Genomic DNA, 18,629 nt, shown 5'->3' on the forward strand with positions numbered 1-18,629 from the left:
TGAAGCTATTTATTCCATAAAAGCAAGCAAGTTTTATTCAGAATTGTATGGTCTATGTCTAATAATATATAAATAGAAATAATATAAAAGAGTGAATACCTTTATAAAAAGAACAATAAATCCACTTAAATACATTCACAAGGAAGTACAGTTAAGACAAAAATCACATTAAATTGCATTTCTTCAGAGCAAAATACATATCAAGCACATTCTATCAATATTACATACATTTACATGAATAATTCTATGCCGATAGAACACTCAGCAACATGGCCTGGCTCTTGACTATTTTAAATCTACATTAATTATTTTCTCCTCTCAAAAACCGCTCAAACTTATCTTACTGTATAAAAATAGAAGACATATGTACACTTTCATATGACATGTCTCTTCTTCTCCAGTCATCACTGAAGAACACATACAGGAAAACTCTTCATTTTCACAGTGATTAACAGGACGCCCTCTGCTCTGCTTGCTTGGAGCTCATAGGGATAATCTCATCATTCTGAAAATGATTATAGCTCATCAATGATTCAACTTAAAACACAAATTATGACCAGAATTGTGCTGTAAAATTCAATCATGCAATTAGTTATTAACAATTTTCATTTTTCTTATATAATCTTAAGACATTCTTAATTAAACTGAAATAGATTCACTGATGCCACTTCATAAACCCTTTTCGATGATAACACAAATTCTTTTTCCTTTTTTCTGGTAAACTGCAAGGTTTCATTGCAGACATTATCAAACATTCAAATGCAGCATTCATCAAAATAAATATTAAACAAAAAATAACTTTTCAATAATCCTTCTTTGTCACAAAGTTTTAAAGCAAAATAGGAAAGTATATAGCTGTAGTTAGCTCCTGATAGAAATTTGACAGACATCTTACTTTGCTCATATAAGATCTCTTAATATGGAATTATTATATTCACTGAGACATTAGTCAAGAAATATCACTGTATCATTTTGATTTGATTTGATTTGATTTTGTGTGTGGTTTATATTAATATAGTAATATCGTGTGATAAAAGAGACCAAAACTGTTAAATTACTTCCATTAAGATGAAACTTCTTATAATTATTTATCATACAATTTAAAAGCTGAAAACTGCTACTGGGAAATGAGGTAACAAAAATTACAAAAATTGAATAACCTAGCAACCTACAGCACCATAATTTTACTATTCACATTAGAAATAACTTACAAGCTTCTTACACAAATGTGTCAATAAATATACTAAAGGGCTAAACTCTTTGAGTACCTAACATCTTAGAGTAGTACTGATAATAATTCAATTCTTTACAGGTTCCTCTTCTCTTGATTCTTGTTTAAGAAACACTCACTTTTCGCCAAAAATAGATAATTCAGCCATTGTTGATATCTTTCACAAAAGATATATTGATTCACTTTCCTAGAAAAAAGAACAATTGTATTTATTTGGAAAAAGGGGCAAAATCAAGTAAATTCACTTGACATGATCAAAAGATTATAATTGAAGTGATTACATATGTTTATCAAAGAATACTTTTTGAAAAGCAATTTTGGATCATTGGAGATTGGTCAGAGCATAAAAGAACGCTACAAACTCAATAGGCAAAGCAATCTAATTCCTATTTAAAATGTTACAATTCAACATTCTTTTAAAGTCCCCACCTCGGGTTGACTTGTGCATAAATACATTTCAAAATGGAAGAATGACAATGAACCTTTACAAAACGTTGTGATGCTGCTGCAAAATGACAAAGAAAACCATTTATATTTCTAGCATTCTTCATTATCAACGTGTTTTATTGTACAATTAAAATACAAGCTCTAACCTAGATACCTAAATGTTTAAACAAGATATACATGAGGACATGGTCAGACCAAAGATGTTTAAAATCTCTACAGCTTGAACAACAAAGTCAGCTAAATATGAAGATATAATAAAATCCTGCATATTCAACCTTGAATACTTTACCAAACTGGACACTGGATGGACTGATAATTTACAAAACCCAGATTTTCATATACAATTAACCTAATGTTTGGACATTATCATTGGTACTTCTTTGAAAGAACCGTAGGAAATGAGGAGATATTAATAAGCACCACTGGGTTCAACCAATGAGTCTATGCTCAGCCTTAATTTATACATATTGACCAACAACTTTACAGAAAATGTAAAAAGAAAGCACCCTGTTTACAGATTAACATCTTCATGACAAAATATGCTACCTTTACACATTTTTACAAGACACAAAAAATTGCCTCAGTTACGCTTGATCTACATTTTGGAGAGCTATGCTTAATTCTTCCTAATATAGGCACATGTTCATGTTTTCTTTATTTAAATATAGATAAAGCATTTATACAAACATAAAGTTAGACAACAATTATAGTCTTGACATAAATCATCACATACATCCCTCTTATTGTTCATAATGTTCTTCATTTGCATATATGTAAAACCAAGAATGTTATGACATGTACTTCTGAGTTGAAAATTGAAAAGTGGTAAACTTATGTGGCGGAAGTACACCAATAGTTTGCAGCTAATACATGTACTCTCCAGACAATCTTTATTCTTCCATCTAGTATTACATCCAGTTCAGTAGGTATGTTTACCATGTTTGAAAATACACAAACTGATTTGGCTTATACTGAGTTGTTTTTATAACTGGCATAACTTGAATTGTTTTACAAATTTGAGTTAGAGAAAAAGACATTAAAGATAATAAACCACTCAACTTCCAAACACATGCTACTAATCCCTTGAATACATGTACATTGTTTTCAGGAAGAGACAAAATGGAATTTTTTGAAAATGTTTAACTTAACAAACTTTCCTTGATAATTTGAGCATCATGTTAAGACAATCTACTAATGTAGTAGACCTTAAGAGCCTACAATTTTGGCCCAGCATTACAAATTTATTAATATTAAAATATATGCAAAACTTAATACAGCAAAGAAAGAAAATCACTTCGAAATATACCATACAAATCCATTGCAATTCCTATCATTCTGTATTCCACAAGTAAAATTTCTTCTTTTGGACAACCATCATTTCATTTACATATTCTTGCCTCCCCTACTGCTTCATATTTGAACATTATGTACAAAATAGCTCTTTATGTCCATTGCTTCTTTCTCTAAAAATGGTTGTGTCCTCTCTCTCTCTCTGTCTCGCTAAAACAGCATATTAACTGGCACTTAGAATATAGAGGATAGAAGGGAATCAGTTTTGTAGTTCAGATTGTGTGATTTCATTCAGGTCTTTCATCAATCCTTCCAGGTGCATCATTTCAGCATTCAGATCCTCAGCACTGAATGTACGCACAGTCGACTGTCATTTCAACAAATAGAAAAGGAAAACAAACAAAATGTATATTTAAGGTTGAATACTTTTAACTCTACATAGGAAACAAAATACCATAGGTTGTCATGATATGTCTATAGAACCATCAAGTATACAAGAGAAAATGAGATATACAATATTTCTGAATATTTAACCTTTCAATTAAACTATTCAGTAAGATGTAGAAGTCTTTGATTTATTATCCTAATTTATAAAGTAATTGGGCCTGTTGAAATCAAAGGGCTTTCACATTGTATTCATTGCGTTCCAACAGTATGTAAATCTTTACGAGTAGTTTATTGACAATATTTATGCTATAACACACCTGTCTTGAAAAACATATGAAGGGATCATTTAAGAGAATGAAGGAATCAGATTGAGAGAATGGAGGAATAGATTGAGTGAATGAAGGAATGGATTGAGTGAATGAAGGAATCAATTGAGAGAATAAAGGAATCAATTGAGAGAATAAAGGAACAGATTAAGAGAATGAAGGAACGGATTGAGAGAATGAAGGAATGGATTGAGAGAATGAAGGAATAGATTGACAGAATAAAGGAATGGGTTGAGTGAATGAAGGAATGGATTGAGTGAATGAAGGAATGGATTGAGAGAATGAAGGAATGGATTGAGAGAATGAAGGAATGGATTGAGAGAATGAAGGAACAGATTGAGAGAATACAGGAATGGGTTGAGTGAATGAGGGAATGGATTGAGTGAATGAAGGAATGGATTGAGTGAATAAAGGAATCAGATTGAGAGAATGAAGGAATGGATTGAGGGAATAAAGGAATCAGATCGAGTGAAAGAAGAAACAATTGAGAGAATGAAGGAACGGATTGAGAGAATGAAGGAACGGATTGAGAGAATGAAGGAATAAGTTGAGAGAATGACGGAATGGATTGCGAGAATAAAGGAATGGATTGAGAGAATGAAGGAATGAATTGAGAGAATGAAGGAATGGATTGAGTGAATGAAGGAATGGATTGAGAGAAAGCAGGAATGGATTGAGAGAAAGCAGGAATGGATTGAGAGAATGAAGGAATGGATTGAGTGAATGAAGGAATGGATTGAGTGAATGAAGGAATGGATTGAGAGAATGAAGGAATGGACTGAGAGAATAAAGGATTGGATTGAGAGAATGAAGGAATGGATTGAGAGAATGAAGGAATGGACTGAGAGAATGAAGGATTGGATTGAGAGAATGAAGGAATGGATTGAGAGAATGAAGGAATGGATTGAGAGAATGAAGGAACGGATTGAGAGAATGAAGGAACGGATTGAGAGAATGAAGGAATAAGTTGAGAGAATGACGGAATGGATTGAGAGAATGAAGGAATGGATTGAGTGAATGAAGGAATGAATTGAGAGAATGAAGGATTTAATTGAGAGAATGAAGGAATGGATTGAGAGAATGAAGGAATGGATTGAGTGAATGAAGGAATGGATTGAGAGAATGAAGGAATGGATTGAGTGAATGAAGGAATGGATTGAGTGAATGAAGGAATGGATTGAGAGAATGAAGGAATGGACTGAGAGAATAAAGGATTGGATTGAGAGAATGAAGGAATGGATTGAGAGAATGAAGGAATGGACTGAGAGAATGAAGGATTGGATTGAGAGAATGAAGGAATGGATTGAGAGAATGAAGGAATGGACTGAGAGAATGAAGGAATGGATAGAGAGAATGAAGGAATGGATTGAGTGAATGAAGGAATGGATTGAGAGAATGAAGTAATGGACTGAGAGAATGAAGGATTGGATTGAGAGAATGAAGGATTGGATTGAGAGAATAAAGGATTGGATTGAGAGAATAAAGGAATGGATTGAGTGAAAGAAGGAACGGATACAGTGGATGAAGGATGTTTGAGAGAATGAAGGAATCAATTGAGAGAATGAAGGAATGGATAGAGAGAATGAAGGAATGGATTGACAGAATGAAGGAATGGATTGACAGAATGAATGAAGTAATCCTTACCCCAGGGCTGTTTCCATCACCTATTCCTCTATAAGTAACATCCGGTGCTTTGGGTGTGATGACAGCCATAGGTTGAGCTCGCCCTCGACCTGGACCAGGCTGACCTCTCTTCAGTGGACTGTACGTTGGAGCAGTTATCCTCACTACAGCATTAACAGAAATACCCAGTGTTAATCCATAAGATCAATTAGGGTTTGAGCTGATAAACTCTGAACATTATCATATCATTTACAGTACCTCATTAAAATTATAGTTGTTATCAACATCCTAAAAAATATCATTTTTTCATCATCTTTATTATCATCTCCACCATCACTTTCATCATCATCATCAGTATTATTATCATTATCATCCTCCTAATCAATATAATTTTTCATCACCTCCACCATCACTTTCACCATCATCATCATCATTATTATCAAAATCAACATTAATTTAATCACCATCTATATCGTGATCATTTGAATAATGCATACATACCCTTGGCCTGTGGATGTTGGTAGTGAGGAGGAGGAGGAGCAGGTACAGTGAAGCTAGAGAGGGGGTTGGTGCGGGGTGCAGTACCACTGTTTTGACTACCGGACTCATCTTGGGAGCTGGCATTGGTATCACTATGGTAACCTGCTGGACACAAAAGTACACATTAGTGTAAACACACATCATCCACACTGAAAGGCTCGGAGCTAGTACAGCTCTTTGTAATCTCATACAACTAATGCTAGAATTATTGGATTGCAAGAAAGAAAGGATAGCATTCAGGCTTATATGGAGTTCATGATTGGTTTTCTGAAAAAATATCAAATCAAAAACGATAATTTTGTTTCAATTTAAAAAAAAAAGGGGGGTTATGTCTCAAGAAAAATAATTACTTTAGCTTTTAAAAGTCATCTTTTTTTTCTAGGATATTTATATCTTATTTTTCTATCTATCTATCTATCTATCAGGCTATAGTTCATCCAGACGTTGGACAAAGCCCTCCTCGTGAAATTTCCATTCTCTTCTGTCTCTAGCTGTCCTAGTCCAAGCGGCCTAGTGCCAACCTTTAAAAAATAAAAAATTCTACCAGTACTTAATTGTAATTTTAATGCTTAACTAAATGTAGATCAGTGTTTCAGGAATCCTAGACTACACAAGCTTTGACCCCCCAAAAAATGACAGCAAAGCTGAGTTCAGTGCATGAATTTGTGTAAAGGAACAACAATCCTCTTTCTTATTACAATACATGTATGTCTTTAAATTAAACTTCACTTTATGGGGGATGGAAATAAAGATAAATCGCTTGTAATAGGTCACAATATTACTGATAAAAAATGAAAAATGAGCTTTTGCATTAGATTGAAAAATTGCCTAGGAAGTCAAATGAAAAATCATTTAATTTAGACTTGCCCCTGAAATCTCATTTTATCAACTCACACAAATAAAACCTGCTGGAACTGAAATTAATCATCAATTCCTTCATGTATACCATTTTTGTGAGACATGTGCTTAGAAACAACATGTTATCAAATGTAAGTTATTGATCCAAAATGTGATCACAAACTCTTCAAAATAGCATTATGCAGAAAACTGACATTCATACAAATTAAACTAAATCATGTACACAACTGTCAGCTTGTAAAATGAAATACATCAAGGTGCACTTTAGAAAGTATATACATGTATTAGCAAAACGCTGCACAAAAATATAATTTGTTAGTGAATCTACATGTAATGAGCAAAAAGCTGATTTAGCTGCAACAAAATTGTTATATACAAACCATTCCAACATACAATAGTATAATCACATGACTGAACAATAATTTAATCTAACAGAGTGTGTGTTATGTGCAATGAGAAACAAAACAAATGGTCTGAATGATGCAAATGTTAATCAAATTAATCAAGCATACATATGTGTCAATATATGCACAACAGTTTAATAAGAATTTGCAGCAACAACAAAAGTTTGTGCTAAAAGGACCTAACTTTAATGATGTGACTTTCATTTAGTGAATTGCCATTGACTTTGCTTTGTTCAACTCAGATTAGTTACCGGTATCTAATCTAATTGGGCATGGCAAATTATTTTAAAGCATGAACATTCTTGATTTGAGCATCAATCACCTGAAACCGCTTGTAGAAAATAAGGAAAATAATAGTGTTTAACAGGTGAAGAGAGAAATCTAACTCTCATGTATTTCTATGAGTTCTAATTGGGATTTATATGTATAAGCACACGTTAGCTAAAAAATAGCAAATTTACCTAAATTACACTTTTTGTGAGATTCATTTTATCCACTATTTATATGTTGGTTATGTTGGGAGTAAAAACCAATTTAGATAGAGGTTTCATCATAACCAATATAAAGGTTTAGAAGTACCTACCATACCCTAAATAATCTTTTATACTAATGCTTTTGTTAATCTTTCCTCAAATATAAAAGATAATACAGGCCTAAGTCAAGCTTGCATATATATTTGTTTAAAACAAAGCAGACTGTTCAAATCAGGGAAGATGCAGAAGCAAGAGAAATATAAATGTGGGAAAATAGATCAAAGAGAGTGGTAAGAAGATGACAGAAAGCAGGAAGAGAGAGAGGGCAATGTTAAAGAAAAAGATAAAAGTAAAAATAGACACAGAAAATAGCTTGCATAAGCATAATGCATGTATTTGATGCTAAATGCATTTCAAGATGTTACCTGGAAACGGTAATTGCTTATCATTCATAACTGTGGGTTCATAACGACTATTACATCAGGCTATTGAACAACTTAGGTACTGTGACAATAAATTGCCTCATTAGGAAACATCATTCAGCTATTAAAGTATCAAATCTATTGTAAAAAGCCATCAATAAAAAAAAACATCATCCAACTTAGAAGTCTGAGAAAATGCACTTCACATGGCAAGCTCTTCAGTACTAATAGCAAATAGGAGTTAGCTAAAAAACAGAATTTTGTTCCTATCCAACCTAACTTAATCAATATCCCCGATTTTGAATTGTATAAAAATATAAATTTATATTAGAAAAGAATTTTGTATGACATTTTAAGTGTTTGAAATTAGAAAATGTTTATATCAAAATATTCTAATATTACAAAATCAATTTCTACAGTAAATCTAACTCTTGGATTTTCATTTTCTAGAGATGGAGAAGAAATAATCTACATTTTTCTCTACATGTTATTTCAAAATTAATAATGGCAAAATACTAAACAAAGACAAAAGCAAAAATGCAGAAGTGCAAAAGAGGAGGGAAGAGTCCTTTTTATCATGTGAATGCAGGCTTCTAGTATTGCTTAATGCAGTAGATATTAAAATAAAAAATCATATTCAGCTCAGCAAAATGCTATCAGCACATTCTCTTTTCAGGTAAAGCAGACACAATGTGCATAAGCAATATCTACAACTATTTTGTTCCAATGTAATGCAGTGCATGCTACTGCTTAATAATATGTTAGTGAAGTTTTCCCTTGACAATACCTGAACTATACACATATGGCGGCCTGTCGGACATAGCAGAGCGTGTTGAAGCATTAGACATGAAGTCATAGGTCTGCGTGTTAACCAAATTATCTGATATCCCAGGGGAAAAAAGACAAAGACACATCAGGTCAACACATTGAAGAAGACAAAAATAAGTCAAACATGCACCAAAATGTCGACATTTTGAGTGAAGTGCTGATACTATATGGAGTGCTGTTATTTTATAAAGTGTCATTTAATAAATCTGGATTGCCCTCCTTTCATTTTGTATAATTTGCTTGTAATGTGAGTTAACACAGCACGCATACATGGACTTCACAGCCAAGTTTCATGCAGAACTGTGGTGTCATAGTTTCATACAGCCATCATTTCTTTTCTGCATTTCATGGCTAAAGTCCTGCATAAAAAGCACATCATTACAATGTTTCAGTTCTCTTTGCCTAGTTAAACCATCGAGCATGATATCTCATGTAAATTATTTACAATATAACAGCAATGTGCCGATGTAAAATTTATTTCCTGCTTAAAACATACAAATTAATATTTAAAAAAAAAAAAAAAATCAAAAATATGTCACAAAGTGAAATTGTGCAAGAACATCATAATCAAATTCTCACTGAAGTACAAAGATCAAGTAAAACAACTTTTGGAAAAGAATACTTGATAGGAGAAAGTAAAATGTCATATATGCAACTGACAGGACTTGTTATTCATAAATGTTGACATCAGTTGAACTTGAATATCAAAGCAATCACAAAGTATTAGTACACCCATTGTGACTCATACAATGTCAAAGTAAGAGGGAGAGAAAATGTTAATATTAAGATGGAGAAAAAGAAGGTTTTAGTTAATCTTGTTACAATAATGATGAAACCCTGTGGAGAAAGCAATAAAGAGAGAAAAGAGGATGACTTCACACTATGTATGCAAGATGAAAGCAGTAGCATAGTGTGATAAAAAAACAATGTTAGTAATCTCAGATAATCCCAGAAATCTGCAATTGTATACACCATCAGGGCATAGAGAACAGATATCCCTACCGATACATGCACTTTGATGAGGTGTAAAAAGTGTTATTACAAAACAGTATTTAAAAACATCATAGTCTTTTAGATAACATACACTAATTTGTTCCAGGCAAAAGATTGATAATTGTTTCTTGTCCATTGACATTGAATACCAGACATAAAGTAGGGACATGCACTTTATTTTATCATTTTGAAGAAATAAAGTTTTTTTAAACACTTTAAGATTTTGTTTGGAACAATTTCCAAACACTCAAAAAAGATAAAAATATTTAAAAAACACAGAAAAAGCTTGCATAAGCATAATACATGTGTTTGATTCAAAGATGTTCCTGAACATGGATGGTAATTGCGTAACATTCATAAGTGTGAGATCATAATGACTATTAAATTACGCTCTGAACTATTTTAGTACTCCGGCAATAAATTGCCTCATTAGGAAACAGCATTCAGCTAATAAAGGATCAAATCTTTGGCAAAAAGCCATCAATAAAAAACAAAACACTCATATTTGTGTTAACAGGTTTATGAAAAAAAGTAGCTAATGATTATCCCAGTGAAATGAATAAAGTTCACTTTATCATGTGAAACAAAGACAAATGTTATGAGAGAAAATAAGCTGAATGGAAGAAGGAAAGATGGGGATATGTAGCTTACACCAATGGCTTGTTAGGTTCCCTTTCTTTACCCTGATATAAGGAAGCAAAAGAAAAGGCAAATTGGTATGACACCGATTTTCTTTCACATGGAAATAGATCATAAACATATAGTCTAAATACACAGAACTATTCACCAGATGAACCTTAGTTATTGATAAAAGACGCCCCTTTCTCATCTTCATTAGTAGAGTACTCTTGCCTCAAATAAGACTAAACCATATTTCACAATAATTAATAATACTTAATATACATTACAATGGTATTCCTGAATTAGTTTTCTTTTAAGTATCAGTTTTCTTTTATGACATTGGATTACTTTCCACCCCCCCCCCCATTGAAATGTGCATGAATCGACTGTATTAACATGCCAAACTAAAGGTTTGAAAACAAAGGTATCCAGCAAAAAGGTGTTTAGTGTTGAGAAAAACAAACACAGTCAATTTTCTTTCTTATCTAACTCACATGTTCACACAGTGTTTTTCACAATAACAAACATTAAGTGCTTTGTAGACTAACTTTGCTGGATTAATTTTGGTCAAACACACACCGCAATGCAAAATTGTATTAGGGAATAAAACGTGTTGTAACTACATGCGCACACACCCTTGCTGTTCACCAGTAACAGGGCTATAAACCTTAGCTTTTATAACCATAAAAAGACCTTAGCAAAACCATACATATTACAAATATATTACTGTAATCAGTCATAACATATAAGCAACTGGCTAGTGAAATTAGCAAAGAATGCTGTTTGTCAATATTTATCAATTTTCCACCTAAACATTATTTTTGGAGGTCAGAACTTTTCACCACATTACCTTAAGGACCTATGTAACATTACAATATCATTTGAAAAGACCAACTATTATTGAAATATAACTGAATAGCATAATGGATTATAGATGTTTCCCTTTAATATACAATATTAATTTAAAATTGAATTATACATAAATGGTAATTGAATAATGGTTTTATAGTAATATGATGATATTTCATTATTATCATTATTAATTTATGATACAACAATAAATGAGGACTTAAGATGTATTATTCTCTACCTCTTCTTCTATCAACCATCTGTTGAACTGCTACATGATCAAGCGACATAGCCTTTGAAATGACACGTTGTTTGAGCGAGTGATTGACCCGGGCCATGACCCTAGCTTGGCGCCTCGCATACTCTGACATCCCTATCTCGGACACCGTGTCGTCTCCTCCAACAAACGCATAGTCCATTGCTGGGTCATTCGTTTCACGAAAGAAATTGGCAGAGTGTGCGTGACGGAGGACGGCCTCTGGTGGTGGTGGTCGATGATGATGATGATGGGGAGGAGGTGGGAGGTAGGATGATTGGGGGATGGGAGGACGATGGTATAAAACTTATTGGATAAAAGAAGGAAGGGGAATAAATAAAATCACTCAGGGAAAGTAGCACGAACAACGAAAAGTAAAAACTGTTAGCAAAGTATTTTAGAAGTTAAGTACCAAATTTTGAGGAAATCTATAGGGCTTGATAAGGGTTGAAGATATTAAGAGAAACATGCATATTTGGCATATATATATGCGTCTCACTAATTGTGTTCTAAATAGCTTCACTACTGGTTAGCTTAACATTTTATTTGTTTTTTCTAATATTCTTGAAGCCCCAAAATAAAAAAAGTCTTATTATGAATGAAGGACATTATATAGGGTTATATACAGTTATATGTAGCAGGGAATTTCAAGAAACAAATATCAGGACATGCAAAGAGAAACTGCCGAATATGAATTGCAAAGTAAAAACCTGTAATTTCATTCAAAGAAGCTATTTAAGTAACTAACTTTGATCAACAATGGAATTACAAAAATTAATTGTGTTAGTTTTCTGAGATACAATAGACCTTACAGTGCTGAGTGGTATATGATAACATGTAATGCAATATTGAAAAGCACAAACAAATTCAATGCAAATTATGCATAATTTTTGTATAACTACACCAAAGCTTTTTAAGATGCTAGAGCAAGATAGATCTCATTTTTCATATTTCCTTTCAGTAGCCTCTCTAAATTGCAAACAAGGGACACACTATGTTTCAGTTTATACCACATTGCAATGACCAAATATAATCTTATCTATAACAAGTTTATTGCTACTTCAAACTAGGAGCATTATATCTAGGCTAAACATTACACTGTCTTTGAAGTAAAGAGTTATTAATTTGTGTAATTTTATCATAGATTTTAGTCAATCAGCTTTCCAATTATCTTGTCATGTATTTTCTGCTATAGCAGCATTGCACTCTGCATATTTCACTTTTTCAAGAAGCTGTGCTAATGGGATCAAGACCAAGTTTGTAGGCCAGATTTTGCTATACCTTCTTGGCTCCTAGCACGACTCATAGTACTAGCAACCTCGGCATCGGTATCAGAGAAGAGTTCACCCGTGGAGTTATTATTGTTGGAAGAGTAGCGACTTCCAGACATGGAGTGGCTCGAGGAGTAACGTCCTGCATCAGCCGATGTTCCATTGGACAGACCAGACCCTCCACCTACACCACCATAAGACATGCTACCTCCTCCGCCCGATGAAGAAACCCCACCCGTCCCGGCAGACAGGCCCCCAGTGTTGGAAAGGCCACTGGAGTCATAGCGGTAGGAACTGGACTTGTGGGAGAGAGCGGAGCCATTGGAAATGGGAGCGGAAGAGAGGAGGTCGTCTTGATGGTTGGTGGACAGGGGTGCATGCACTAGGAGAGGAGGGAAAGGCAGAATGGTCACATATAACATGCATCTAGCAATCTAATACAAACACCAAACATGCACATTTTAGAGGATAATGGAAGACTGCAGGGTATGGGAACATACATTTAATAGACTAATTTGATAATACCAGATAATAATGTTTATCGATGATCTCATTGTTCATAAAAATTTATCTTGTAAATAAGACAATTTTTCCCTATTTAAGTTCGTTCAGAAAATCTTTAATATGAGTAAAACATAAAATAAGGAATGATAAATCATTCATTTCATTTATTTTTTGTCAAGTTATTCCTCTTAAATTTGTTGACTAATACCACTGATTGCAATATACCTCTGGAGTCAGTAGCATAGTCACTGGATGCAGCATGGACCTTGCTACCAGAATACACACTGTTAGCAAAGCTTGTCTCTCTGTCGATATCCCTGCTCTCAGACAGATTGGGGGTGAAAGCACTGGTACTGCCATTGGTACCGCTACCGCCACCCTCACCCATGTACCACTTGTTACGGTTACCTCCGATCCCACTCATGGTTGATGAACCATGGGGCTCTCCTCCACGATGATTCATCTCGCCGATGTTGGAAGCGCTTCGATACTGGTAGCTTGAGCTGCTCTTGTAGTTGCTATTGTCTGTGCCGAGGCCACGACTGGTTGACATTGGTAAGGTCATAGCGCTGGAGGAGAGATGAGTATCCTGAGTCAGACCCCTGGACATCATGGGTGATAGAGGAGGAGGACTGGATCCCATGTCAACAGGGCTAGTAATCCTAGGGACATCATGGAAGGTTGGTGATATGGCACTGTGACCTAGAGGTGGACTTGCCGGAGAATGCTCAGGGACTATGTAATGTTGGGTCTCTTCGTAGCTGCTGTTCTCAACCATCCCTCCTCTCGGGTTCGTCCTGAGGCTGCCGGTCTGGTAGTCGTGCCTCCGTCCAGTGTCGATGCCGCTGTCCATGGTGTTGTAGTTGTTGTATTCTCTCTGGGCATTTTCGCTGGAGCTGTAGTTGTAGTCTCTGAGTCCTCCTGGACTGAAACCAGTAGAGGTGTTGCTGCCATCCTGTGAGGTGTTGTACCTGTTACGGTAGCTCGATTGTTCATTGAGGCTGCTGACAGTTGGAGCAGTGATGGCTGGTAGGAAGACAACGCATTAGAGAGAATTAGAATAGAATCACCAATATGTAATAAGCCATGTCAAGAGTTTATTTCTCAAATTTGATTTCACTGTAAGTTATGGTTCCTGACATAGATACCTTCAACTATGAAAGGATATTGAAAGAGCTGAAAAACCACAAGTTCTTTTCTTAGAATATTATAATTGAAGAACTAAAAATGAAAGACTTAATAGTTTCTCATGAATATTGCTTTCATATGGATAACAGTAACTGAACAAAGAGACAAGAGTCCTCAAATTCATTGTAGTTTGTCTATTGTTCAATATCCCCTAAAACAAGCAAATGATTAACGATTTTATAACAACTACTATATGATCAAATTTTACTTCATAACATGAATCCTAAAAGTATTACAATGTGGAAGTCATATCGTCAAAATTATATCAGAAAAAAGGGAGAGAAGCTATACTCTGGTCTTTGACAAGACAAGGATCTTCAGAATAAGAAGGGTTTAAATAATAATGAGAAATTCATGTATTCAACCTAATAAGATAGCTAGTAGAAGTTTGATATCATACCTTTGAGAGGTTGTTCAGCATACTGAGGTATGTCAATGGCTAGAGGTCCTTTATCTAAGCCATCCTGTAGTATGGTCTGTAGATTCCGATCTCTTGATGCATCCGATGTGGAGTAAGACTTGGCAAAGGTCTGATGACTTGACAGGGTCTTGACATTGCTACCATCTGATTGTGGCACCATCTTCTCCACCGAATGAGTGGTAGTCGTCTCCTCAAACGTGACGGTCAATGGGTTTGGTGTCAGTCCACTACTGGCCACAATTTGACCATCGGGGAAGGTCACAATCTGACCGTCATGATAACCCACGGCAGACTGTTGAGAGTCAGAGTTCTCACGCATCCTGGTCTCAGGAAACTCAGAATGATTGCTGCCAAGGGTGGAGTAAGCATCGTTTCCTTGGTATTCATTCTTGACCTCCTCGATGCGAACATTGGTCGTGTTGATGTTGACGTTCGGTTTCTCACCCTTCTTGACATTAGCATAGTTAGCTAGGATTGCAGAGTAGGGAGGGGACAGGGGTACAAAACATAAAACATGCACATAACAACCATGCAAATAATATAAATCATGCAACGGATATAAATACATGCATATTGAAGACAAATAATCATCTCAAACAAATAAATATCACAGATGTGTGTGAAACAGCCACACACATGCCCTTATCTATTTGAAATTAGTAGAATGTCCATTATTTGAATGATGAAGAGTATTTAACAGCAGTATTAATAATTATTTTACCTCTCAAAGTAAAGACTAGTGTAACATGTTCTTGTTTTTTCCATTGTCCTAAAAACTAGTTTGATGGACATAGCATTGATAAAGCATCATCAAAATGTTTTGTCTTTCTTCATTTATGGGTCGTCATGCTGGTTTATCATGTTATTTGATTTCTTAACAATAGATAGCCATAGCCATTAACTCGGTAGATAAATTATGATTTTGGTATAAAGCGCATTTTCAATAACCTCTATCAGGAGCTATGTTGGGCTTAGCATTCAACGGATTAATAAAATGACTTGCACAAATATTTCTTTCAATAGGAATACTGAATTTTCCTTCAACTATCTGATTACAGAGGAAAACATGGTTTAAATAAAGATGTACATTCCATAATTGCAATAACATGGCCTGTACATCTGCAAACTGAAATTCGCTCAACTTTTAAATAAATTATCAATATGTATATTACCTGGACGTGCACTTCTCTGCACAGATTCTTGGACCTGCCTCCTTTGTGTCGGTATATAACTCTCGGACACTACAGATACACAAACACAAGGCAAGACAAAGCAAGTACTAATAAACATGCATGCAAACAATTAAGCTACTCGCACAATATTCACTGGCATCACAAAATGATATCATAACATGCTAGGTCCAAATTATAAAACAGAATTTGAGTAAACATGCAACTGAATAAAATAAAACAAAATTTGGATGCAGAGAGATTTGAAATTATAAGCACAAGTCAAAAATAATATATTCAAGTCCACTTCTTGTGACACAATAAAAATATCAATGCTCTTGAAACTCAGTCAATAAGTGATCATGAAATTTCTGTTCTCAGTTTGACATGAAGTTACATAGGATAAAACAAATATGCACTAATAAAATACACAGAAATACAAAAATTGCGAAATGAAAGGTATAGGAAGGTATAACAATATAGAGTTTAGCATATTCCAGAATCATATGATTCAAATCTTGGTACAATATCTCGGTAATATGACATAAAAATGATATATGGATAAAAAAAAGAGTACTTTCTAAACATTGATTACTGATTGTTATATGTGATGGAAGTATATCGGTTGTATTTCTACACTAAGCATGTTACAAACCTCTAGATAACTCTAATCAAGCTACTTTCAGCCACAAAATATCTTGTCATGACAGCATAGTATTGATCATAAATTGATTTGCGCAGCAGGTACTGTAGGAATCTCTGACATATATGTCACAGTCACACTATTTCCCCAAACTTTGGTTTACGCAAAGTGTGAAATATTTTTGATATTCTATAAGCTTGATAAATTGTTATTAGTATATTTGCATGTTTTAAAAAATGTAAATAAGTACATGTGACGTTGTTCATAATGCAATTCACAATTCAAAATATTTAACTGCCTACGAGTGTGTGCTGATTAGCAAACATGGTACAAAATTGTTAATGGGTTGATTATGGTATTCTCAATACCAATGGTTAAACACTATAGATACACTACATATTGATGCAGAAGTGCTATCATAGGGCTACCAAGTTTACTTGTTACGGTATTGATATTCCAATGGTAGACAGACATTTCTTTTTACTGTCAATTAATTCACTGGGGTCAATGGAATACATCTTAACAGATGGTAGAGTTGATTTACACAATACTTGAAGGAGGTGGGGGGGGGGGGTTGTTCACAAGTATTCTACCTGGTTTATAAGATATGTCTGCACTGGGGCTAGTAGCCGATGCCCCCAGGGCTACCGGGGATATCTTACCACTCAGAGGGAGAGAATCTTCATGAGTTTGGTAATGAAGAAGGAGGGAGAGATCAATACAAGATTACATCAAGATAATTACGGAGAAAGGCTCCATCTTTGCTCCTCTTGTACAGTTGTTCTTGCATAATATGATCACAATGATATATTTGAAAGAATGTTTCACCACTCATTGCATTATGTTCTTCCTGATGACACAAATCTGGTGTTTTAAATGATCAATGTGCCTTACGATTATGACAAAAGGAGAAATGATTTATTTTAAAGAATAATGAGAAAGCTATGGATTTTCTTGCTATATAATTATCATAGGAGTTCATAATGGGATTATTTTTCAGTAGATACTTATCTATAATACAAAAGTTTAAAGTCTTCTCAATGTTATGAATCATAACGGAACTATGTCTATATGTTAACTATTATACAATTTCAATTATCTTGATGATGATAATAATAATAATAATAATGTTCTACAATGAATGTAGGCTGAATGCGGGATCAATAAATGGATTATGGTATAAAAAACTTAATTAACTAGTTAGGTGATACTATGGGGTCGGTGAGTATTAATACTAGGGTGAAGAATTTGCAGCTAGTCACAAATGGATACATAAAGGTTCTATCACACAAAAAGTTTAATATATATTTTGCCTGTAGAGTGTATCAAGTACATTTCATTTTGTCTGATCAACATACTTCAAGAATCCCTTTTCAACCCAAACATACTTCTATAATAGGTGCATATTTGTTTTTCTTATTGGCAGGGGAGGAGGGTAGGGAGAGTTGAGGAGCTATCTCTGGATCAGGAAGGCTCATTTGTCCAACATGGCTCCATACTAACTAACTTGGAAAGAGGGTTAGGATTGAACCTTTGGTTTACTTTCTGTAAACATGAGCCCTACCGGTATGTTCAAACTTGAAATTTATGGGGTGTGGATTTTGGCTGCCCATTTTTTGTTGAAGCCCTATAATGGGGTAACAAGGGGGTAACAAGTAGGGGCAATTATTAAAGAGGAGGGGTACCAACAGGTGGACCACATTATACCTGGTTTCTTCTTTTTCTTGCATGGTACAGCAGCATACGGACACATTGGAGATGAATAGATAGGGGAAGCTGGTTTATCAATGTGCTTCAATGGGGCTTCCAGGTTAAAATGAATTGACAAATGAAACAAAAAGTTGTGAACATTTCATTTTGTCCGAAAATTGTTTGTAAACAGCTA

At 34.5% G+C, this 18,629-nt stretch overlaps 1 protein-coding gene across 1 annotated transcript in view; it reads right to left on the reverse strand.

Annotated features, from left to right (window-relative positions):
- Positions 1-3,227: 3,227 nt before the first annotated feature.
- LOC115929882 (neogenin-like) overlaps positions 3,228-18,629 on the reverse strand; it is a 62,814-nt gene continuing 47,412 nt past the window's right edge. Inside the window, exons 22-30 of the mRNA XM_030999982.1 lie at positions 16,105-16,173; positions 14,912-15,400; positions 13,732-14,349; positions 12,830-13,201; positions 11,534-11,854; positions 8,789-8,881; positions 5,806-5,946; positions 5,326-5,468; positions 3,228-3,335 (exon numbers count right to left, since the gene is read on the reverse strand). Of these exons, the coding sequence (XP_030855842.1) occupies positions 3,228-3,335; positions 5,326-5,468; positions 5,806-5,946; positions 8,789-8,881; positions 11,534-11,854; positions 12,830-13,201; positions 13,732-14,349; positions 14,912-15,400; positions 16,105-16,173 (2,354 nt within the window). The remainder of the gene's footprint in view (positions 3,336-5,325; positions 5,469-5,805; positions 5,947-8,788; positions 8,882-11,533; positions 11,855-12,829; positions 13,202-13,731; positions 14,350-14,911; positions 15,401-16,104; positions 16,174-18,629) is intronic.

The sequence above is a fragment of the Strongylocentrotus purpuratus genome, unplaced genomic scaffold (assembly GCF_000002235.5).
Source record: "Strongylocentrotus purpuratus isolate Spur 01 unplaced genomic scaffold, Spur_5.0 spur5_scaffold_6, whole genome shotgun sequence".
In the NCBI taxonomy this organism is placed as follows: domain Eukaryota; kingdom Metazoa; phylum Echinodermata; class Echinoidea; order Camarodonta; family Strongylocentrotidae; genus Strongylocentrotus; species Strongylocentrotus purpuratus.